Source organism: Lodderomyces elongisporus, chromosome 7 (genome assembly GCF_030384665.1).
Source record: "Lodderomyces elongisporus chromosome 7, complete sequence".
Classification (NCBI taxonomy): domain Eukaryota; kingdom Fungi; phylum Ascomycota; class Pichiomycetes; order Serinales; family Debaryomycetaceae; genus Lodderomyces; species Lodderomyces elongisporus.
This window is the reverse complement of record NC_083679.1, coordinates 153772-177092: the sequence shown is the minus strand read 5'-3', so window position 1 is coordinate 177092 and position 23321 is coordinate 153772. Positions and strand designations below refer to the sequence as shown.

The window sequence follows — 23321 nt, the reverse complement described above, 5'->3', positions numbered from 1 at the left end:
TTCTTTTGGGTAAAACTTGTTATTGTTATTGTTGTTGTTGTTTATTATTCATTTTAACTTTTTTCTTTCTTTCATTTGAATTGGGTTTAATGGCAATAGATAAGACGGGGCTCAACCATTTTCAGATTGGTACGTACTAAGCTGCCCAGATATTTCTTGAGATAAAAAACTCGCTGTTTGGTAATCTACAGAAATAAAAAAAAAAAAAAAAAGGGAAAAGAAAACCAAAACCAAAACATCTTAAAAGCAAACAATATTCTCTTGAAAAGATAAATTCGAGATAAGTTTTTCATTAAGCTAGAGTTTGCTTTATCTCTATATCATCGATAAAATATTATATCTCATCAACCAAACACTTGACACATTTGCATATACTATTATCAATATCATTACTATGTTGATGAAAGAAACCACAAAGATAATAATAGGTAGTGTTAGCTATCTCAAAGCTACCAACTGCGGCCAACTGTGTTAATTATTTATTTCGCAACTAATTATTCCAGGAACAAAGCCACAGTGAATTGGGCATTTGTTCTTACACACTTGAAAAGCGCACCCATACACATCTGTTCAAAGCAATTAATTTTTGTAATTTGAAGATCATTATGATATCATCCACGGCAATAGAGTTGAGGAAATCTTTTGCTAAAAACTAATGGCTATACTTGGATTGATTGTGTTTGAGAAATAGAAATGGACAAGGCAAGTGTTTTGTGGGTTTGTTAGTTTGTTAGTTGGAGACGGAAATTTTCTGTTGGACATAATAATGGATGATTTCCAACAACGGAATCTAAACTGCAAAAAAAACACTTATTATAGGAAAAGGTTAAAGAAAACAAAAAAAGATAATTAAAAAAAATTAAAAAAAATTAAAAAAAATTAAAAAAAAATAATAATAAGAGAAAGGAAGAAAGAAAGAAAGAAAGAAAGAAAGAAAGAAAGAAAGAAAGAAAGAAAGAAAGAAAGAAAAAGCGGAACAAGCCCTTTTACTATCTTAATTCCTTTATTGTAAAGATGGTTTAGAACAATAGAAGTGGCAACTTTGCATGAAAATACAAAGATTGGGAATTGATATTTGCAAATCAAAATTGCCCTGAACGTCAGAAAGCCACTGTGATGGTCAAAATCCAGATAATACGAGTATCAACTTATAAATAGACTAACATTTACTAAAAAGATGCTGGGATAATATCATACAGTTTACTTTTTCTTTTTCCTCTTCTTTATTTTCATTTTTTGATTTTGTTATCGTTTTTCTTTTTTACACACTTATTTATACTTGCAACGATAAGGAAGACAGATATTAAAATGAGTTTCAGACAAAACGAGATAAAGGAGATCAAACACGAAGGCGCTGTGAGTATTCACAGTGAATCGGAGGTGAGTGAATTGTCGGGGTTTACAGAAGAAGATGCAGAGGATGCAAAGGAAATTTTTCATCATGAAGATAGGCTTGGGACTACTTTAAATGCCAGATTGATTGCCATGATATCCTTAGTTGGTGTCTTTGGCACCGGTATGTATGTATACTTAATAATTGAAAGCAAAAAAAAAAGACAACAACAACAACAAGTAAATGAATGAACAAACGAACGAACAAACGAACAAATAAACAAAGAATTAAGCAAGCAACACAAAGCGTCGCATTAGTTCATTTCCTTCAAATTTCGTACAGAATAATTTTTTCTAACATACATTGCTTTTCCCCTTTTTTTTTAGTTTTCTATCGAGTGGAGGTACCTTGGCAACAACCGGTCCAGTAGGTATGATTCTTGCTTATGTCCTTGTTGGAACAGTTGTTGCTGCCAATCAAGTCTGTATGGTTGAGACTTCGTGTTTGTTTCCTGCTACAAGTTCTTATATTGCACATTCCGAGGTGTTCATCGACAAGGCACTTGGTTTTGCATGGGGTATGGGAAGTACTTATAATGCTATCATCCCCAGTGAGCTAACAGCCATTAGTGTGATTATGACTTACTGGACAGACCTCAATTCAGCAGTGTTTATCACAGTATTTGGACTTTTTGTTGTTTTTACAAATATTTGGAATGTAAGGTACTATGGAGAGATTGAGTTTTTCTTTGGTATCATCAAATTGATGTTGTGTGCTGGCCTTATTTTAGTAGGGTTGATTATCGATCTAGGCGGAGTTGAAGGCCAACACAGGCTTGGTTTCCAGTACTGGAGAAACCCAGGACCCTTTGCTGAAAAGTTCACTACTGGATCTTTAGGTCGTTTTTTGGGCTTCTGGAAAGCAGTCAGCTCTGTTGTTTATGCATTTGGCGGTGTCCAAAATATCACGATGCTTGCAGGAGAGACCGAATACCCTAGAAGAGCAATCTACCGTGCTGGTAAAAGAGTATTAACAAGAGTACTGATCATCTACTTTGTTATGGTGTTTATCCTCTCCATGATTGTGCCATATACAGACACTGTTATTGCACATCCCAATGGTACTGCTTCCGGCTCTCCCTGGGTGAGAGCGGTACAATTAGCTGGCATCAAGGTCTTACCGGACATTATCAATGCCGTTGTTCTTACTTCTGCCTTGAGTGCTGGAAATTTAGGAATTATTAAAGTAAGTCGTAACTTGTACGCTTTGGCTGCCAAGAAACAGCTACCATCCATATTCTTAAAAGTAAACCGGAACGGTTTGCCTTGGGTGTCTGTGGCTTTCGGATGCGCTTTCTTACCTTTGGCATACATGACTCTTGATAGTTCAGCTGCAAATGTTTTTTCGTGGTTCCAAAACATTACTGCATCTGACTTGTTGATAACATGGATAGCCATTGCTTCAAACCACATTGCATTACACAAAGCAATGAAAGTGCAAGGATTTACTAGACATGATTTACCTTACAAGTTTTGGATTGGTAAATGGTGTGGCTACTACTCATTGTTTTTTTCTCTATTATTCTTGTTAACGGGGGGATTCTCGACCTTCATCCATGGGTATTGGGCATTTTCCACCTTGTTCAGTTCATACTTTATCATTCCGCTCACTATAGTGTTGTTCATTTTTGCCAAGTTGGTCTTCAAAACCAGATATATCAAGCCTAGTGAGGTCAAATTGAGAGCGTTGTTTTATGATTTGCAAAACAGACCGGAGCCACCATATAAGAAACTTAAGGGCTGGGAGTGGCTCACTTTATTATGGTCGTAAATTTAATTGTTTGAATTAAAACACATTTATGTCACCTTGATTATACATTTTTGACCCTTTTACTTTTCTTTCTCCTTTTTTCTCTTTTTTTTTTTTTTTTTCGATTCTTCCTTTCTGTTCTACCAAATCCTGGTAAATTCTTGTTAGTTTTCTTTCTCCTTTTGTTTTTCTTTTTTTCTTCTCTTCTTTCTTTATTTATTAATTATTTTGATGTTTTTGTTGTGCATTATAATTGTGCTATAGTATACTATTTAAAATCATTGCTTGGATTAATTCGATTTATTTCTTTGCACCATACTTAGAGACGGCTTTACCATCAGGAATGGTGAACAAAACAGCAGGTTGACCTTCCTTGTAAGGCACATCGACTCTGTAGTAACCTTTTCTCTCAAATTGGATAATGTCACCAGCTTGAAGGGTGGCCACATTGGCGTCAGCAATGGCTTTAGTGTGGAACTCAGTCTCTGGGGTAAGGAAATCTTCAAAATTGTCTTCCTCGTCCAACTTGTCTTTGGTGATCAAATGGTCAAAATCAACCAAATCAACATCAATCTTGTCCTTGGAGTCTGCCAACCAAGTAAGCTTCTTTGATGTCTTACGGAAATCACCTTCCAAGTGCAAGTTAGCTTCAATAGATTCAACAATGTCCCCCAGTTTGTTGACCTTTGAAACAATAACGTTACCCCAGTCCATAAAAGTCACTTCTTCGCCTTCTGTCAAATCAGCATCTGCTTGGTCAATCAAAAGATCACTTGCATAAACAACATTCTTTTCACCAACTTCGGGGTTCTTCTTGTGCCTTGGCTTCTTCTCTGTGTATGGCTCGTTTGGACCATTGAGCAATTTGACACGCACAGCATTCTTAGCATCAATTGCAGTAAATCTTGGAGCAACAGGGTCAATAATCTTTTTGTTCAATGCCCAAATAACAGACCAGTCCAAGTTAATGATGTTTCTTGAAGGACCTTGCGAGATAATAAAGTTTCTCAAACCTTCAACAGTCATACCTCTTCTTCTCACACCTCTAACAGTAGGGAATCTAGGATCATCCCAGTTGGAAACATAGTTTTTATCAACAAACCATTGCAACTTTCTCTTGGACAACAAGGTTCTAACAAAATTGACTCTTCCGAAATCCCAAATGGCAACGGGTCTCAAGTTCAAAGCCTTTTGGATCCATTCATATTGCGGATTACGGTCTCTGTACTCGTTGGTTCTCAATGCATGTGTAACACCTTCAATTGAGTCAACAACAGGAACACAAAAGTCGTAGATTGGGTAAATCTTCCATTCGGTTCCGGTTCTGTGGTGTGGAGTCAAGTTACATCTATAAATGACAGGGTCTCTCAATGCCTTATTTAAAGCTTTGTAGTCAATCTTGGCTCTCAAACAGTTCTTCAAACCTTCCTCAGTACCGTTCTTCATCTCTTCGGTAAAGACTCTCAAATTCTCCTCAATAGATCTTTCTCTTCTTGCTGAAGCATCACCAACCATTCTCTCCTCTCGCATCTTGTCTGATGGTGTGTCATCACAGTATGCTTTTCCAGCCTTGATCAAATCAACAGCCAAATCATACATTTTTTGGAAGTAGTCTGAGGAATAAGTGACTTGATCACCTTTGATTCCCAATAATGCCAAATCTTCAATGATTGAATCTTGGAACTCAACTTTCTCCTTGGTAGGGTTGGTGTCGTCAAATCTGATAATCAATTTACCTTTGTATGCGTGTGCAAAGTATTCATTCAAAACTGCTGCCTTGGCATGTCCAATGTGCAAATATCCAGAAGGTTCGGGTGGAAATCTGGTAACAACTTTGCCAATCTCGGCGCCTGGCAAGTCAATTTCAAAATTGGCTTTGTGTGTTTCCTTCTTGCCACCTGCACTCTTTGCAGATTTAGCTGCCTTTTTCAACTCGTTCAATGAATTTGAAAGGAACTCGGCAGATTTTTCGAATCTCTTGTCGCTTTCAGCCAAAAAGTTGTACCATCTTGACACGTTTGGATAAACTTCGTTCTTCAAAACAGAGGCCATCAATGGGTTGGCACGTAATACACCCCATACAGCAATATCAGCCAAAGTAACTTGGTATCCAACAACAAATGATCTAAAGTTCAAGTGAGCATCAAGCTTCTCCAAATCTAATGCCAAATCTTTAAAGTTTTTGTTGTAAAGCTTCTCCAAGGCAAATTTAACCCATGGCTGTGATTTACTTTTCTCTTTTATAATATCAGGAATTGTTTGTGCCAAGTAGTCCAAAGCATCTAACTGGTCGACGAAAGTCTCTCCACCTGGAGTGACCAATTTGATCGATGCGCTTCCTTCTTTAGTTGCCAGTTTCTCATCGACAAATTCAACAGGAATAGAAATATCTTTGTTGCTTGAGTTAATGAAGAAAACAGCAATAAGAGCTGGGTATGGAATTGTAGGTGCCTTACCGGCAACTGTCAATTGGAAACTCATTGTTAATAAGTCTAGTAGAGGATACTATGTCTTGAAAGAAAAGAACAGAGTTGAAAGGAAAGAAAGAAAGAAAGAAAAAAAGAAAAAAAGAAAAAGAAACAATCAATCAATCAATCAAAAAATATAAAATGTTAGAGGATGCTTAGAGAGAATAGAACGTAGAAAAAATTGTAGTACAAAGAAAAACATTGAGAATAAGTATGTGGAAAGAGAAATTTTTCATGGTTCCACGTGACCTGATAGATGGAAAAGTAGCAGTGCGTGGGAGAATGAGATGGTACAAAATTGAAGCATTATCATTCTTAATAACTCACCAGAACAATATCCACGTTCAGACTCACACAAAAGATTTATATATATTGATACATAGATATTCGTATATGTATTCACAGAGGCATTACCAACATACAAATACCTGAGAAATTAATCTTGAACACACTTATATACCCATCTACTTTTTCTAAACTGATATTTCTACTTTTTTCTTCTTCTTCTTCTTTTTGTTGCCTTTTCCTTTTTTTTTAATAAGTATTCATGAGTTCAAAGAGTGCTAGAACAGGGTCTCCCGTACCACCAGATGGGAAACCGACTGCAAAGAGATCACCTTCAATTCTTGTTACAGACTCAAGAAGTCATCAAATAAAAGGAGCAAGAGCACCATTTGCTGGTCGAAATTTTAAAAAGCAGCAAGAGCTACAAAGACAACAACAACAGCAGCAACAGCAGCAGCAACTGTCAGGCTATAGCTTTGAACAACTGCAACACCAAAATGCTCTACAGAAGCGATTGGCATTCAGAAATAAATTCACAGACATATCAGTTGATAAACTACTCAGGAATTCCAGTGACATCCCATCTGGATTAAGCAGAGCACCCCCTAGACTTGCTTCTCGGTCAGGATATGGGAGCAATCTGCGTAGCTCTGCATCTCCTCCTCCTCCACCTCCACCACAATCACAATCACTGCATTTCTCAAAACAAACAAGAACATTGCCCCCAATAGCAAGCTCCTCTGGCTATGCGGGTCCAGAAAGTAGACGCAATATTCGTAGCATACCAAAGCTTACGCAATCGCTTCCTGCAAGAACGTCAAAAACATCACAAAAATTGGTGCTCATCCCAGATCGCCAGCAAAATGGATCTTCCACACCACCTCAATTACATTCACCTTCGTCGTCGTCGTCGTCGCCATCATCTACAGGTGGTGCTGGTGCACATTTACCAGAGATGGGTCCAGGCCATTCAGCATCGGAACCTGTAGATTTGCTGGCTCAAATCATGCGGTCTCGAGCCGAACTTATGCCAAAGGAGATGCGCGCACAAGAGTTTAGCAGAATGACTGCTTATTTCATTTGCGAAGAGATTGATTTGCCCTCGGTTGCCAAATTTTTGAGAAAAAACCACGAAGTCAAGCCTCGATTGTATGATGAGGCCCTTTATGTACCATATGCGTTGCCTTTACTACCAGGTAACGATGGTCTTCGGGTAAAGTCCAACAATACTTCAAAATTACAGGCAAAGAATAAGCATATGGAGAAGATGATTATCAAATCAGAGCAAACTGATCATTTGTATGAATATTATTCTGGTGTTGAAACACCCGAGGATGCTAATAACTACTCTATGGATCCCGAAGTTGAAAATTTTGAAAGTAATGCACCTTTTGATCCATCTGAACCGCAATTTTTTGCTCCGCCAGTTGACGATGATGACGATGAAGATCGCAGTAATGGTCGTGATGATTATGGTGGAAACACTAAGAACAATAATAATGACAGTAATGATGTTGATAAGAATACAAATAGTAGCTATATTAGCAGCAGCAGCAGCAAGAAAAATAACAACAACAACAACAAATACAAAGACAACGATGTCGACAACGATACTCATGGAAACAAATATCAACAAAACCAACGTCCGAATAGTCCTGATAAGCTGAGACACAAAAGTGCAAGAAGAGCCTTTGAGGAAGCAAACAGTTCCTCAGCTTCATTGAACTCACAATCGGATGTGTCGAAGCACCATGCAGAGATGTTTGTGTTTGGCTATGGAATAATTGTATTTTGGAACTTTTCAGAGATTCATGAAAAGAATATACTTGCTGATTTGGCATTTTCCGATGAGAATTTGCTCATTAATCCAATTGATGAGGAAGATATTGAAACCGAAGAGTTCCATTTTGAGTACGACAGTCAAATACATAGGCCAAGGATATACAATGATATGATCACATTGCGATCAGGAGACCATTTGATCAAGCTAACCATGTCGTATGCTATTGCACAGCTGACGAAGCTTGGTTTGTTTGAGAGTAGAATGGTGAGTATCTTGCACCTGATCAGTAAATTGCCCAAGAAATTGGCTTTAACTGGTAGAATCGGTCTCAAGAGGAACCAGTTATTGAAGAAGTCGGGGAAGTTATTTAAATTGAGAGTGGATGTTAATTTATCGAGCTCCATCTTGGACACGCCCGAGTTTTTCTGGTCTTTTGAACCTGCTTTGCATCCATTGTACTCTGCTGTTCGGGATTATTTAGAAATCGACCAAAGAGTACAAGTCTTGAATGATAGATGCAAGGTTTTCCTAGAGTTTGTCGATATAGTGACCGACAGTATGAATGAGAAGAACACGAATAGAATCACTTGGATGATTATTGTGATTATATTCCTTAGTTTATTTGTGAGTTTGTTTGAGTTTGTGCTTGAGATTTTGTAATTTGTGTGTGTGTGTGTGTGTGTGTGTGTGTGTGTTTGTATATCAAGATATCCAGCCATGTATAGATGTATGTATATGGGAATGGTAGCATTATCTCGTTAACTTTCTAAATATTTATGTTCAATAGATTCCTCTCTATCCAGCCTGTTTGCAACAATCATCAAGAAAAAAAAAGAATGCCTCTTCAATCCATCCATGCCAAAAAAACTCTTTTTGATGATGATGGAGATAAACAGCGGTGTACGTTTTTGCATGCTCAAGAGCGATTAAAAAAACCACCAACTGAACATGACCAGAGGAACAACCAAACTGGTGAAGATGAAGTTATGATGGAAGAGGACATGGTTATGGATATGGAAGAGTTCCTCAATTCTAGCACTAACTCGCATATAACTTCTGAAGTGCTTGATGATCACGATCAAATGATTATTGAGCAAACACCGGAATTTACTTTGTTGGAGGGAAATATCTCGTTTTTGGTGTTGGACACAAATTTTCTTTTGGAAGATCTCAAGATGATTCAAAACTTGCAAGATCTAGCACCCGGTTATCAACTTAAGATCGTTATCCCATATGCGGTTTTGTTAGAGCTTGATGGTATTTCAAAATCCGGTCGACTGATTAGTGGAGCGGCAAGAGCTGCAAACACGTGGATTTACAAAGAGTTGGCAAATCTGCTGCCAACTATAGGGTGTCAAAAATTAACACAAAGAATCGATAAGCAAACAACTGGAGATGACTCGATACTTGATTGCTGTGTATACTTTAAAGAGTATTTTCTGCAGAACTTGATAATATTGTTAACAAATGATCGAAATTTGAGCAATAAAGCGTTGACACATGGCGTATTAACTGTGAGGAAGACCTCTGAGATTAGTCCGCGAATGATTGCAGAAAGGGTTCTTGAAGAGAATATACGAATATTTGGACAAAGGAATATAGTTGAAGGCGTTACTCATGCAAGTGCCAATCCAATATATTCCATCTCACAGCAAGAGAGACAGAAAACGCAAACACCGCCTCCTACAGAGGAGTGGAAGAAGCAAACTTTAGATGTACAACAATGTACAGAAAAGGATATCCCATTATTATTGTACAATGAGGTACACAGTGTACTTGCACCTGTGGTCCATCAATGTGTTGAATCTGAATACAAGGAAGACATGGAGTTGCTCCGTGATTATGGAGATGAGAACCTACTGTCGCTACGTGGGTGTGCTGAAGTGATTATTCGTTTCTGGGCAACAATTTTTAACCAGTACTTCCGTGTTGTACCTGGAAAGTTTGTTCCTTTCCATATTGAAGGTATGGGCAGAAATGTGAAACGAATACCGATCTACGACGATGTTCCTGTGAATAGCAATGCTGTCAAGTTTGTAAATTTTTGGAGCGCCACATTGATGGTTCTCTACCATGCAATCAAGGATGACGGCGAGACAGCGGCCTTGGAGATTATAACTCAACGGTGGAAGAAAATGGCAGAAAAAGTGGCGAATATATGAATAGTGGTAATATGAAGGTAATCATCCTGCTACGGGCTTTCTATTTTCTCCTTTTTTGTCCTTGTTTTTTTTTTTTTTTTGTTATTTCTTTTTGTTATTTCTTTTTGTTATTTCTTTTTCTTGTTTCTATTTTGCATGATACTATATACAGCATTGGTATTGATTGTGATATGTAGGAGCTAACTACAAAAATCATTGTCACCACCTCGGGAACAAGTATAAACATCGACAAATACATTTAAAGCTGGCCTATTCTTTTTCTTTTTCTAGGACTGGGTGATCCATTAGAATTTTGATTAGCTCTTTGCAGACTTTCTTGGGAATTAACAATCAGAGAAATAGACTTTTGGGTATAATCGTTATTAAATTTACCAATTAATTTTCCATCCTCAAGTTGCACCTGCAACTTGTTAGCCAGTTCCCAATTAGGAGATATCACGATATCAATGGCAATATTGCATAATTGTTCTTCAGATTTATCCATATTTTTCTTTCTCTCGCGATAAGCTTTTGAAATATAATTTTCCCACTCCAGGTCCTCATATTGCTTGATTGCATCGACATCTTCTTTGTGGTTAAACCAGTACCTCTTAATCTGTTCATCACCGTGACTTTGTTTAAAGTTCATTACAAGGAATCGATTGTATGAGTCTTTAGCTTCTATCAATGTCTTGAGCTGTTTTACTTGAAACATTAAAAAGTCGCTATTGTTTGAATGTTGATAGTTGAGTTTGGTAAAGAAACTGATGGTGTTTTGCAAGTTTAACTTTTTCAACTCAAATTTCCAGTGCAATTCAATCTCCATACTTGCAATAAACACATCCAGTGCCTCATTGTATGTGAATGAAAGACGCTCTGCAACAACATTATTTTCCATCGATTGCAAAAGCTCTGACAATGTCGAAGGGCTTAATTCATCTACGCCTAAATCTTTGGCTTTTTGAGTGAGAGTCTGTTTGTCCAGTTCATATGCCCAAACAGTCTCAAAATTGGTCAAAAATAGGCTACATTGGCATTGCTTAGGATCTGACCAGAAACCATATATGTATTTAGTTGAATTTTTAGTTTTGATTGAAGTGCTGTGCCATTTGATCGGTAGATGAAGTTGCATACTGGAGGTTATATAAACCGCCCGTGCATATCTCGGAAATGGAAATTTTAGCACAATTTCCTATATCTTTATTCTATTCTTTTTCTCTTCATATACATATATATATATATATATTATTTTATTTTATTTTTTACATATATTATTTTTGGATTCTTTTAGTTGATAATTATCATTAGCGTGATTATTTCCTCAAGCGACCCACGGCATACCACCCCAGACTCGATTGCCAACGATAATTTTTCTTTGTCCGAAATTCGAATGGCACAAGCTGACCAACCAAAACAATTACAAATTTACTATGACCAGTCGGACACCCTAAGCCAACCGAATGAATTATTACAACTCAACCAATTGGTGAATAGAGTGCGGCAGAATTTTACTCCAAATGACTCTAATAAACGGTATCTCATTTCATTGGCAGGTGTGCCCGGCGCAGGCAAGACAACGTTTGCAACAGCGATGACGAACATATTAAGCAAAGAGGTTGCCAAGACTTTGATACTTTCGCAAGATGGCTTCCATTTGTATCGATCAGAACTTGAGGCAATGCCCAATTCTGCCGAAGCCATTAGAAGAAGAGGCGCGCCTTTCACGTTCAATGCTGCTGCATTTGTCAAACTCGTTGAAAGATTACATGATAAAACTGTTGAGCTCAAAGCACCTTCGTTTGACCATAAAGTTAAGGATCCCGTACAGGATGATATAACTATAGGCACAGATGTGTCCATAGTGATCATTGAGGGAAACTATGTCTCGTTGAAAGATGATATTTGGAACAGAATAGGCGAGTTGGCCGATGATACATGGTTCATTACAACACCCGAGCAATTGGTAAGGGCAAGGATTATAAAGCGACACTTAGAAGCTGGAATTGCCAAGAACGAACAAGAGGCTATCGAAAGAGCCGATGGAAGCGACTTGCAGAATGCAAAGTACATTTTGGAGAATTCCAACTCAACAAATGTAATAATTGTATCGCGAGAAACTTGAGTGTATCGAGAATAGGAAGGAAAAGAAAAACAAGGTGACGTAGAATGTACTAACCATAATCTTTTACAAAAGAAAGAGAAAGGATGGGGGTTGGCTGGAGAGGAAATAAAAAGAGATCAAGTAAAGAGAAATAGAAAAAGTAAGTTAAAGGTTAACAGATAAGAATAAAAACAAAGGATTGAATATAATTTCAAACGTCTATAATATACATATTCAAAATCGATTATTTTGTATGATTTATTGTTTGTTATTTTTATTTTTTTGCTCTCTCTCTCTCTCTCTCTCTCTCTCTCTCTCTAATCACTAGTTTACTTTGGCTCAACGTTGTAACGCATCTTGATACCCATCGCAGATAGTTCACTGTCCAAATACTTCAAAACAAATGGTATGGCAACGGTTGTAGTGTTGTCACCACCGACCCATTTCACATTATGACCATCTTCCCAGATCTCAGAGTCCTTAGCAAAACCTTTGTATTTGTCTAATCTTACCGAACATCTTCTGCACCTTATGGAAGCCATAGCACCAATACGAGGCACCGATGTCTGTGTGGTCAAGATAGATCCACATGTTCGACAAACCGATGTTTGTGCATAATCTGAACAGTTCAATAAACGGTCTTGAAGCAAAAATGCTGTACCGTGACCAATCAATGCATCTCTCTCCATCTCACCGACACGGATACCACCAGATCTCTTTCTACCTTTCACAGGTTGCATGGTCAATGAGTTCACAGGACCAGTTGATCTAACTTGGAACTTGTCATTGACCATATGTCTCAATCTTTGATAGTAAACACATCCAATGTAGATATCACACCTCAACTCTTCACCAGTCGCACCGGAGTACATAGGTTCGTTACCGTGGAAATTGTACCCGGCTTTCAACAATTGATCACCAAAATAGTCTGCCGGCGTGTCAGATTCACTAAACTTCCAAGGCGTGGAATCTTGTGCGATACCATGTAATGCACCTGCCTTACCAGCAAGCGATTCAACAAACATACCGATTGTCATACGAGAGGGGAAAGCATGTGGGTTGATAATGACATCTGGCTGCATTCCACTTTCGGTGAATGGCATATCTATCTGTGGCCACTTTCTCGATAAAACACCCTTTTGACCGTGCCTCGAGGAAAACTTGTCACCAATTTGAGGCTGTCTTGTGATTCTGTACTTGATTGTAATTTGTTGTGCTTCTTTGTCACCAGCATCATCTCCAAGTAATTTGACTTCTTCGATATATGCAGGCTCTGAAGAGTGGTATGTCTTGACCTTGGTTTTACCCAAGGTGTCGTCAAAGTATGCAACAATTGGATCTCCTTCTTCCACCTTAACACCAATGAGTGGCAATCCATCGTCATCAAGTTTCTCCTTCCATGTCTCAGGCCACTCGTCATCTCCAAATCCAAAATGTTGTGAGATTGGATCACCTTTTCTTCTTGATTGTCCTAAATCAACTTTTTCAACCTTGTACACGGTACCATAACCAAACCCACGTTCATCAGATGACTTGTTGATAATCATTGCATCATCCATATCATAACCGGTATAGGAAATAACAGCAACAATTGCATTCATACCATTGGGGAAATTGTCCATTCCATACTCGTCGTACAAATTGGCCTTGACAATTGGTGTTTGACCGGTTTGCAATCTATAAAGCTTATTGTCAGATCTATGCACCAATGCTGTACCTGGAGTACCCATAGTTTGCTTACCCATTTGACATTGATACATATTTCTTGGGGATTGATTGAAATCCGAAAATGGGGTAAGATTGGCCAAGATCGATAAGATATTGGTTGGTGAAAACTCCACATGCGAGTGAACGTTATTCTCAATTTCTTCGGGGGTAACTGCAACGTTCATGTAAACTTGTTCAAATGGACCAACAATATCCTCTTTACCCAATGGCAAATACTTCACTGGTCTCATCATTCTAGAATGACCACCAAAGATGTAAAGACCTGGGTACTGACCATTAACTGAAGGTGGAACGTAACCAATTTCTAAATCCAAAGGCAAACCGTGGCTTCCTTCAACCTTCCAAAAACGCAAAGTATCTGCAATGATTTTACCTTGTTCGTGAGTAGTCCATCCTACAATTTTACCATCTAGTTGAACAACACATAAATCTGGACCAGCAGCATAAGCATTAGCTGGCAAAACACCCAATTGGGTTAATGCTTTTGGAACTTGAGAAACGTCCGATGCAGTAGTGGCAATAACACATTTGTGTGACAAGTGATTAAGCAAACCACATGGAGAACCATCCGGTGTATGCACAGGACACAAGAAACCCCATGATTCTGGAAGCAATTTACGAACAGTAGTGGTTTTCAACTCGGCAAAGAATGCACCTCTGTGGACCATTCTAAAATGCGAAATAAAACGGTGGAAATTAATTTTTTCGGCGACAACAGTGTAACCCGATACTTGTTGTAAATCAAGACCAGATTGCGACACCAAATTACCTGTGGAAAGGAAATATTGTAATTTTTGACCAATATTTTCATTGATTCTTGAAAATACTCGTGTCATGTATTTCTGGTTTTCAAAGTTGACACCGACACCTCTGTTTAGGTCAGATTGAACCTGTAATTTGAAGTTTTGCAAATACTCATCGATTTTCTCTTTGATAATCATACCATACAAGAAACCACCCAAAAGCACTTCTTGATGTTGTGTTGCATCAGGGTTATCTGGTGCACAATCTCCAGCAACTAGCGAGTACAATTTTCTAATCATAAACAACAACATTCTAAACTTGTCTTCATTCTTGTCCAAATGCACAAGCACAATTCTGTTCAACAATTCTTTTCCAACTTCAATGTCAGAAACGTCGGGAGTTGCACCAAGAACAACTCTAAACTTGTCACCCAAGTATGCCAAAGTTTCTTGCTGTGAGTTCAAATTGTAAGATTTATAAGTTCTCAACAAAAGTTCAAGACGATCAGTTAAAAACGAGTTTTGAGTGTCGTGTCCAACAATACCATCGAAAATTTCACGATCGTTGGTTTCAACAAGTGCTTTCAAAATCATCATTACTGGCACCAAGTATTCGTTTTTCCTCCAAGAGAATCTAAAGGTAACATTACCATCATTCAAGTAGTGCAACACATTGGTTTGTGATGTTTGATCTGGACGAACACAACGTATTTGAATACCAAACTTGGAGTACGATGCACCTCTATTACCAAAGGAAGGACGAATAAGCGCCATTGGGTGATTTCGCCTTTGCACAATCAACATACGAATTAATTTTTCAATACCATTAACAATGAAGTATCCACCAAGCTCGTCACTCTCTTCCTTTGCTTGCACCAACTGTTCAGGCGACAATTTCTCCAAGTGACATCTATTGGTTTTGACCATAATGGGGATCTGGCCAGCTTCTCTAATCATATTATGCTGTTCGCCGTCATTAATGGTCCACGCAACATTCAAAACAAGCTTTGCTCTATAAGTGGTCATTCTTTCTCTGCATTCTGAGGGGAAAGTTTTTCTGTTTACGGATAATCTATCGGTACTAGCAACACTAGGCTTGGCCAAAGAGACTGACTCAACCCAGATCTTCAATTTATTGCCCAATCTCTCCTCGTCTGTTGAGTCAAAAATAGTCTTGGCACCAATATCCTTAACAGCAATGTTCAACAACCCTCCATCTGGTCCATCAGTCAAGGCGTTGAACGAGCCAATATGTGGTGCCACGGCATTCTGCAATAAAGGAAAAGCAGACTTGTCCTTTGGCGGGTTTTGAAACCGCTCTTCTCTTTCTAAAGTTCTAAAGTCTGCATGTGGCATTGTTGGAAAGAAGAAGAAGAATATGATGGAAAAAAAAGTGGTAGGGGTGGGGGGGTAGAGACTTATGAAATTAGATGCTATTTAGTATTGTGAAAGAGAATAATGTAATTGTATGAATGTGTAGGATATGTTTGAGAATGGGAACTGAAAATTTGGAGATGAGATTCGATTGATGATGAACCAATGCGCACATAGAAGAAAAAAAAATTGTATACAAAGTGAGTGGGTTAATGAGACTGATGGAGAGAAGGGGAATTAAAAAAAATTTATAAAAATTAAAATAAAAATAGAGTAAAAAAAAAAAAAAAATAGAATAAAAATAAAAATAAAAAACATAGAAGATTCAAATTGGATGCCAAAAAACTTTCAATCTTTGTATTTCAACGTAAAACAGAAGATTATACCAAACCCCTTTTCCTTTTCCAAGCTAAAACTAGAATGGCCAATTCAAAATATGAATATGTCAAAGCATTTGAACGGGAGAACTACTTGCTTCCCGAAACGTATATAGTTATCCGTGTTGATGGGAAAGGCTTTCACAAGTTTTCGAAATACTATGACTTTGCAAAGCCTAATGATTTGGGCGCATTGCAAGTGATGAATGCTGCTGCAATGCAGATAATGCACCGATACAGCGATGTGCTTCTTGCGTATGGCGATTCAGATGAGTATAGTTTTCTATTACGTCGATCATGTGAGCTTTACGAACGTAGAGAGATGAAGTTGTGCACCTTATTTGCAAGCTTAATGAGCACGTATTATATGCACTTTTGGAACCAGCGATATCCAGAAAAACTGATTCAATTAGAGATGATTCCAACATTTGACGCTAGAGCAGTGACCTACCCAAACTTTAGAACTGTAAGGGACTATTTCAGTTGGCGACAGGTTGATTGTCATATCAACAATTTGTACAATACAACGTTTTGGAACTTGGTTGAGAAACTCGGGCTCACGGGACAAGAAGCTGAAAATAAGCTTATGGGAACGGTTTCTTCAGACAAGAATGAGATTTTGTTCAAGGAATGCGGTATAAACTATAATAATGAGCCCGAAATTTTCAGAAAAGGAACAATATTTGTTAGGGAGATTGTGAATAGCAAGGAATGTAATGATGATGATGAGATCAAACAACTAAGTGCGAGACAAAAGCAGAGACAAGAAAAGATGAGAAAAAAAGCTGAGATAAAGGAGTACCATGTTGATATAATTAATGATGACAATTGGTGGGAATCACGAAGCTGGTTAGAAAGATCCTAGGGCTTGTCAAAATATATATGTAGAATACTACAGAGTAATGTAGAATAATGGAGAGTAATGTCATGTTAGTGATTTGCGACATATATTGTGCGACATTTTATCTTAAATTCGCGTGCCTCTCCTTTCCTCTCCAACAAGACACATTTACTTATTCTCCCGCTCTCTTTCTATATATATATATACATTTCGATTAAGAGAGAGAGGGAGGGAGAGAGAAAAAATCAAGAACAGAAACAAAACAAAAGAAAAGGAAAAGAGGAAAAAAAAAAATTTGACTCACTTCAATTGACCTGCTTCAAAATAACTCCCAGCAAACACTTATATTTCCACAAATAAACATGTCATCTCCACAAGACGACTTGAGCGAACTTTTCAGCAAAGTTGGTTTTGAGGATAAAAAGGCCAAGGAAATTGCCAAGAACAAGAAAGTGGCCTCTTTATTGCAAACCATTCTTTCCAAATCCGATGCCACCAGTTATGACGATGAGAAGAAATTGGCATTGTTGCATCAATTGGCAGTGGCCGAAAACAAGCAAGGCAAAGAAGTACCACATGTAGAACTTTTGATCAAGGCGATCAATAAGGGCGATATCAGGACTACTGTTCAACTCTCAGAAGGTGTAAAGTTTTTGAATGCAAGGGAAGGACAATCTGCACCTGAGCAAGAGGACTTTGACGAAGCTACTGGTGTAGGAATCAATGTCTCTGAAGAAGAAGCCAAAGACTTAATCTCCAAGTACCTTGATACTATCAAAGAAGAGGTTGAGTCAAAGAGGTATTCCATTTTGCCCAAGGTGATGTCTGATGTCAAGGCACAACCTGTGTTGAAATGGGCACCACCCAACTTATTCAAGCCTATTCTTGACTCGCTTTTCTTGGAAAGAATTGGACCAAAGGATGAGAGAGATGCAAAGAAGAAAGAAAAGAAAAAGTCCAAGTCTTCTGAGATTGAAACCGAGAACGGTATTGGTAAAGAAAATGCTGGAAAAAAGAAAAGTGGAGCAAGCGCAAACAACACTGGCAAGGAGGAGAAGGATGACGAGAAGGAGGAGAGATCAATGTTTTCTGAAGGTTTTCTTGGCGATTTGCATAAGCCGGGTGAAGAGCCACAAATGTATCCTGAGTTGCTCAAGGAGCATAATGAGTTTATCAAGGGTCAAGTTTATACCAGATTCCCTCCTGAACCTAATGGGTTCTTGCACATTGGACATTCGAAAGCTATTATGGTTAATTTTGGTTATGCGCAATTTAATAATGGTAAGTGTTATTTGAGATTTGATGATACCAACCCTGAGGCTGAAGAAGAAGTATACTTTAATTCTATTAAGGAGATGGTTTCGTGGCTTGGATTCAAGCCTTGGAAAGTCACGTATTCGTCTGATTATTTTGATGAGTTGTATGAATTTGCTATTCAACTTATTAAACTGGACAAGGCGTATATTTGCCACTGTACTGCTGAAGAGGTTAAGCTTAGTCGTGGTCAAAAGGAAGATGGAACGTTGGGTGGTGAGAGGTTTGCATGTAAGCATCGCTCGCAAGATATTGAGCACAATTTGAAGGAGTTTGAGAATATGAAGCTTGGGAAATATGCTGTTGGTGAAGCTACTTTGCGTATGAAGCAAGATTTGAATAGTCCTTCGCCTCAAATGTGGGATTTAGTTGCATACCGTGTATTGAATAAGCCACATCATCGTACTGGAAGTAAGTGGAAGATTTATCCTACATATGACTTTACGCACTGTTTGGTTGATTCCATGGAAAACATTACTCACTCGTTGTGTACCACTGAGTTTATTTTGTCGAGGGAGAGTTATGAGTGGTTGTGTGATGCCTTGCGTGTTTATAGGCCAGCGCAACGTGAATATGGTAGATTGAATCTTACTGGAACGATTATGTCTAAGCGAAAGATTGCCAAGTTGGTTAATGAGGGGCATGTGCGTGGATGGGATGATCCTAGGTTGTATACATTGGAAGGTATTAAGAGGAGAGGTGTTCCACCGGGTGCTATTCTTTCCTTTATCAATACGTTGGGTGTTACCACTAATGCGACAAATATTCAAACCACGAGGTTTGAGAGTGCTGTGCGAAGCTATTTGGATCAATCTACGCCAAGGTTGTTTTTGGTGTTGAATCCTGTTGAGGTGCATATTGATAATTTGGATGATTCTTTTGAGTTGGAGGTTGAGATTCCGTATAAGCCTGGTGTTGATGTTAACAAGTTGGGTAATAGAAGGATGGTTTTTAGAAATAAGATTTATATTGATCGTGGTGATGTTATTGATACGCCAGCTGATAAGGAGTTTTATAGGTTGGCTCCCGGTCAGCCTGTGGGTCTTATGAGGGTTCCATTTAATATTAGTTTCAAGTCTTTGGAGCATAGAGATGGTAAGACGATTGTGCATGTCAATTACGATGAGATTAAAGAGGGTAAGCCAAAGAAGCCAAAGACGTATATTCAGTGGGTGCCAGTAAATGATTGTATTCATGTTAAGGAGGTGAGGATTTATAATCAGTTGTTTAAGTCTGAAAATCCAGGTGCGCATCCCGATGGTTATTTGGCAGATCTTGCTGAAGAAAGTGAGTCTGTTTTGTTGAATGCGGTGATTGAGTCGAACTTTAGTGAGATTGTTGACAAGTCGCCAATGAATTTGGAGATTCCCAACTCACAGTTTAATATTAAGGAGCTGGAAGGACCCAATACCATTAGATTCCAAGCTTTGAGAGAAGGGTACTTTTGTGTTGATAAGGATTCCAAGGGTGTAGGTGAAAATGAGTTAATTTTGAACAGAATTGTTACCTTGAAAGAAGATGCTAATAAATAAGTAAGGTGTGTAGTATAGAAGAAGGGAGGAAGGTGTTGAATAATAGAGTCTAGGGTCAAAAAAAAATAGTGCATAGACAATGTTTTTGTAATAAATCTACTTTTAATTTATTCCTAATTTTTTGTACTAGTTTCTCATACTTTTTTCACCAGTGTTGTTGTCGGGGGTGGTGAGCAGGTTGGTGGTGGTTAATAAACTTTTGTATTTTTTTGATACTTTTTTGTCTATTTTTTGTCTATTTTTGCAACCAAATATTGAGATCTTAATAATAAGGGGGGGGGGTGGAAACTTTTGAATAAATTTTTTTTTTTTCAAAATAAAAAAGAGAACAATATTCGAAATATTGAGATAAACGTTTGACACATGTAATGGGATGGCATTCTAATGTTATTTTTATTTTTATTTTTAATTTTAATTTTTACTTCAAAAAAAAAGAGGAGACAGAGATAGAGATAACGATGAAGAGTTTAAAGAGATGAAATATCGTACGTTTTCTTTATTCTGTATATATATATATATATATAACCCTTCTCTCCGCCGCCGCCCCCTTTTTTTTTTGTCTTCTGTTGGATCTGCGTATCTGTACACATCTTTAACTTGTTACTAAACATTGTGGTTCTTTACAATGTGTATGTATGTATGTATGTATGTATGTGTGCCAGTATCTAAAACTTTACAACGCGTCTGTGTCTGATTGTTTGTTGAGGATTTACACTTTGCAAAAAAGTTTATTGTCGATCAAAACTTTAACATTTAACCATCATCCATCTAAGTCAAAAACAAAAGAAAAGAAGAAGAAGAGGATAAGACGTAGGTTGGAATAGTGGGACCACTTCTCGTTCCTTTTCTTTTGTTTTTTACTTTGGCGGGAGGAGAGGAGATAGGTGGTGATCGAAGCTATTCAGTTTAAAGTGTAAGGGCATTTATTGTATTTTTTTTTCTTTTGCCACATTGAATGTACATATATATATATATATATAACATTGTACTTATAATGTAAATTGGGAAGGGGGAAGAGGGTGGGGAAGAGAGAATTGAGTTTGGAAATTAGGTATTGTGAGTGCAAAGTAAGATAAAAGGAATGTTAAAGGAATGTAAGATGAATGGGGTTTGGGTTATTTGTTTTTCTTCTGTTGGGGGTTTTTTGAGTAGAAAGTGTTTCAATTCCAAAAACCATATATACATATATATATATATATATATGGCAGATGGTATCCTATAAACAGAGTATACTTGGTCACTTGAGTTAAAAAAAATAAATAAAAAATTCTATTTTGCAGAATTCTCATAGATTATAAGATACTTACAATAAGCGCATTGTATGCATAAAGTGTTAAAATATAATAGGATATGTGAAAGGGATGCTAAACAGATTTGTTCAACTTTTCTCTAAGGACGTGTCACACTTGAAATGAGAAACCAGAAATCAGAGAAGTATACAACAATATCTATATATATGGAAACATAACACTCTGCTAATATGTTACAGTAAGTGAGTGAGTAAAGAGTTATATATATATATATATATATATATATATATACTATACTCTACACATATATTACACAACAAATCTTAAAACTTCAAAACAAGAAAAAAAAAAACAAACAAACAAACGTTTGCTATTCTTTACTTTGCAAAAATGGAAAAAGCCCAAAAAAAAAAGAAAGAGAGAGAGAAATAAACAGGGGGGAGGGAGGGGAAGATAAAACTCCGAGACTCGCTTCTCGAGATTAAACTTTGATCAAAAAAATAAAGATAGAGAATAAATCTTGTCAAAAAAAGATAAAGGATAAAGTATTTGTTACTACAAGTGTATACAAGAGTAGTATCCCAATTTGTTGTTGTTGCTGTTGTTGTTGTTATATATATATATACTTTTGCAACACTTTTGTAAAAGAGATGAGAACTTCACCTACTAATCTAAAAAAAAAAAAAGTAAAAGAGAATGTTTCTTTCCAGTCTATTTGCTATTTCTTCTTTTAGGTAAATATTGTATAGGCTTTATTTTTAAAATTCTGTTTGGAGTTTGTGTAAGATCGAAAGTTTTTATTTCCCTTGGTTTTTCTTCTTCTTCTTCCTCCTTTGTTGTTTCTCTTTGATTGATGCATTATAGTGGTGTAGAGCAAAGTGCAAAGGATGTACCACAAAACTCACACAGTGCTCTCACTCGATTGGCTACCAGTATAAAAAAAAAATAAAGAGAATAAAAAATTAATACTGAAATTGTATACAAAACACAAGTGGGATAAAAAGCGAAAGCGGGGAAGAAGATAAATTACTCAATTTAGTGTTCAATTATTGCTGCTGCTGCTGCTGCTTCTTTTTTTTGTGTATGTGAAAAATACTCCATAAACCCCAAAATAAATCTCCACGTTAAAGGCGTCCTTCTTCTTCTTCTTCTTCTTCTTCTCTCCCCCACCCCATGACACTAATTAATTGTGAATTAAACACAGAGAGGTGAGGATCTAATAGTAGTAGTACTTAAACAGAATAATTGTTTATGCACCTATTTATCCCTATAAGTTAATACATACATACATACATATATATAAATATATATTAGAATGTGTCACTACTCGTTGCAAAAATTTCAACATAATTAGCTCACTTTTTTTTGGGTTTCGTGTTTATATCTCTGGTTTTTCTCTTATTTTTTTCTTTAGGATGCAAGATGGTGCACATACTATTGAAACATAACCTTGCTTCCTTCCTTCCTTCCTTTCTAGTCTTCGCCCCCCCTTTTTTTTTCTCAATTTGTCTTGTCTCCTTTGATTGCGAAATATCCACGATCAAAAAAAAAAAAAAATAAAAAAGAAAACAAAAAAGCCAATATGGAAACGGAGTCTCAGAGATGAGCTAGTGTTTAGCTGTATGCACTGAAGCCCTAATGTCCTTTACCCTAACCCCCAACTACATACCTCCCTTCAATATTCTATTCCGCTTATTGTTCTTTTCTCATAACTTAGACAAGTCTTGAAAATTTCTTTTTTATTTTTTATTCCTTTTTTATTCCTTTTTTTCTCTTTTGCACCCCCCCATTTGATATAAGTAATAATGCATCTCTTGTAGAAGTAAAATGCACAAAGTGGTATCACTTGCACGTAGTGTAAAGAGAAATATAATAAAGCTATTAGAAAAGAAATAAAAGTTAATTTTAAAAGTGCGCAAGAAAAAAAAAAAAAATAAAAAGGGTGAAGTATTTTTGGGTTGCTTTGTAATGAGCAAATACAAAACTGTGTATTTATACTATGTACTTACCATACTGTTATTCAAGAGAGACTATAAGTAAGTGAGAGATGTATATATATACATACATAACGACAAGAGAGTCTTGGAGAGTGGGATCTGTAGTTTACGAAGGTGGGGAGATGGGTTTTGGCCATATGTATTTGTCAATGTGTGTGTGTTATATTTTAAAAATTTTCATTTATGTTTACTATTTGTAATATTAAGTATAATATTATGTATAATACATCTCTTTATATAGATAC

At 37.1% G+C, this 23321-nt stretch overlaps 9 protein-coding genes across 9 annotated transcripts; 6 read left to right on the top strand and 3 right to left on the bottom strand. All coding sequences in view use genetic code 12, as the record gives it.

Moving 5' to 3' along the window:
- Nucleotides 1-89: 89 nt before the first annotated feature.
- On the top strand, nucleotides 90-3163 carry PVL30_005037 (uncharacterized protein; the record flags this gene model as incomplete). Its single annotated transcript, XM_001523221.2, has 3 exons — nucleotides 90-129; nucleotides 1301-1520; nucleotides 1720-3163. 3 exons carry the CDS (start codon nucleotides 90-92, stop codon nucleotides 3161-3163), a joined length of 1704 nt encoding a protein of 567 aa, XP_001523271.2.
- A 279-nt stretch (nucleotides 3164-3442) lies between these two features.
- On the bottom strand, nucleotides 3443-5623 carry GUS1 (glutamate--tRNA ligase; the record flags this gene model as incomplete). Its single annotated transcript, XM_001523220.2, has 1 exon — nucleotides 3443-5623. One exon carries the CDS (start codon nucleotides 5621-5623, stop codon nucleotides 3443-3445), a length of 2181 nt encoding a protein of 726 aa, XP_001523270.2.
- A 534-nt stretch (nucleotides 5624-6157) lies between these two features.
- On the top strand, nucleotides 6158-8338 carry sif3 (Sad1-interacting factor 3; the record flags this gene model as incomplete). The annotated part of the gene is made up of 1 exon (XM_001523219.2): nucleotides 6158-8338. One exon carries the CDS (start codon nucleotides 6158-6160, stop codon nucleotides 8336-8338), a length of 2181 nt encoding a protein of 726 aa, XP_001523269.2.
- Nucleotides 8339-8403: 65 nt separating this feature from the next.
- On the top strand, nucleotides 8404-9840 carry PVL30_005034 (uncharacterized protein; the record flags this gene model as incomplete). Its single annotated transcript, XM_001523218.2, has 2 exons — nucleotides 8404-8409; nucleotides 8635-9840. The coding sequence occupies 2 exons, from the start codon at nucleotides 8404-8406 to the stop codon at nucleotides 9838-9840; spliced, it is 1212 nt and encodes a 403-aa protein (XP_001523268.2).
- A 238-nt stretch (nucleotides 9841-10078) lies between these two features.
- On the bottom strand, nucleotides 10079-10951 carry PVL30_005033 (uncharacterized protein; the record flags this gene model as incomplete). The annotated part of the gene is made up of 1 exon (XM_001523217.2): nucleotides 10079-10951. One exon carries the CDS (start codon nucleotides 10949-10951, stop codon nucleotides 10079-10081), a length of 873 nt encoding a protein of 290 aa, XP_001523267.2.
- A 258-nt stretch (nucleotides 10952-11209) lies between these two features.
- On the top strand, nucleotides 11210-11941 carry PVL30_005032 (uncharacterized protein; the record flags this gene model as incomplete). Its single annotated transcript, XM_001523216.2, has 1 exon — nucleotides 11210-11941. The coding sequence occupies one exon, from the start codon at nucleotides 11210-11212 to the stop codon at nucleotides 11939-11941; it is 732 nt and encodes a 243-aa protein (XP_001523266.2).
- Nucleotides 11942-12249: 308 nt separating this feature from the next.
- On the bottom strand, nucleotides 12250-15747 carry PVL30_005031 (uncharacterized protein; the record flags this gene model as incomplete). The annotated part of the gene is made up of 1 exon (XM_001523215.2): nucleotides 12250-15747. One exon carries the CDS (start codon nucleotides 15745-15747, stop codon nucleotides 12250-12252), a length of 3498 nt encoding a protein of 1165 aa, XP_001523265.2.
- Nucleotides 15748-16185: 438 nt separating this feature from the next.
- THG1 (tRNA-His guanylyltransferase) lies at nucleotides 16186-17007 on the top strand (the record flags this gene model as incomplete). Its single annotated transcript, XM_001523213.1, has 1 exon — nucleotides 16186-17007. The coding sequence occupies one exon, from the start codon at nucleotides 16186-16188 to the stop codon at nucleotides 17005-17007; it is 822 nt and encodes a 273-aa protein (XP_001523263.2).
- Nucleotides 17008-17345: 338 nt separating this feature from the next.
- On the top strand, nucleotides 17346-19829 carry GLN4 (Glutaminyl-tRNA synthetase; the record flags this gene model as incomplete). The annotated part of the gene is made up of 1 exon (XM_001523212.2): nucleotides 17346-19829. One exon carries the CDS (start codon nucleotides 17346-17348, stop codon nucleotides 19827-19829), a length of 2484 nt encoding a protein of 827 aa, XP_001523262.2.
- Between the last annotated feature and the right edge of the window lie 3492 nt (nucleotides 19830-23321).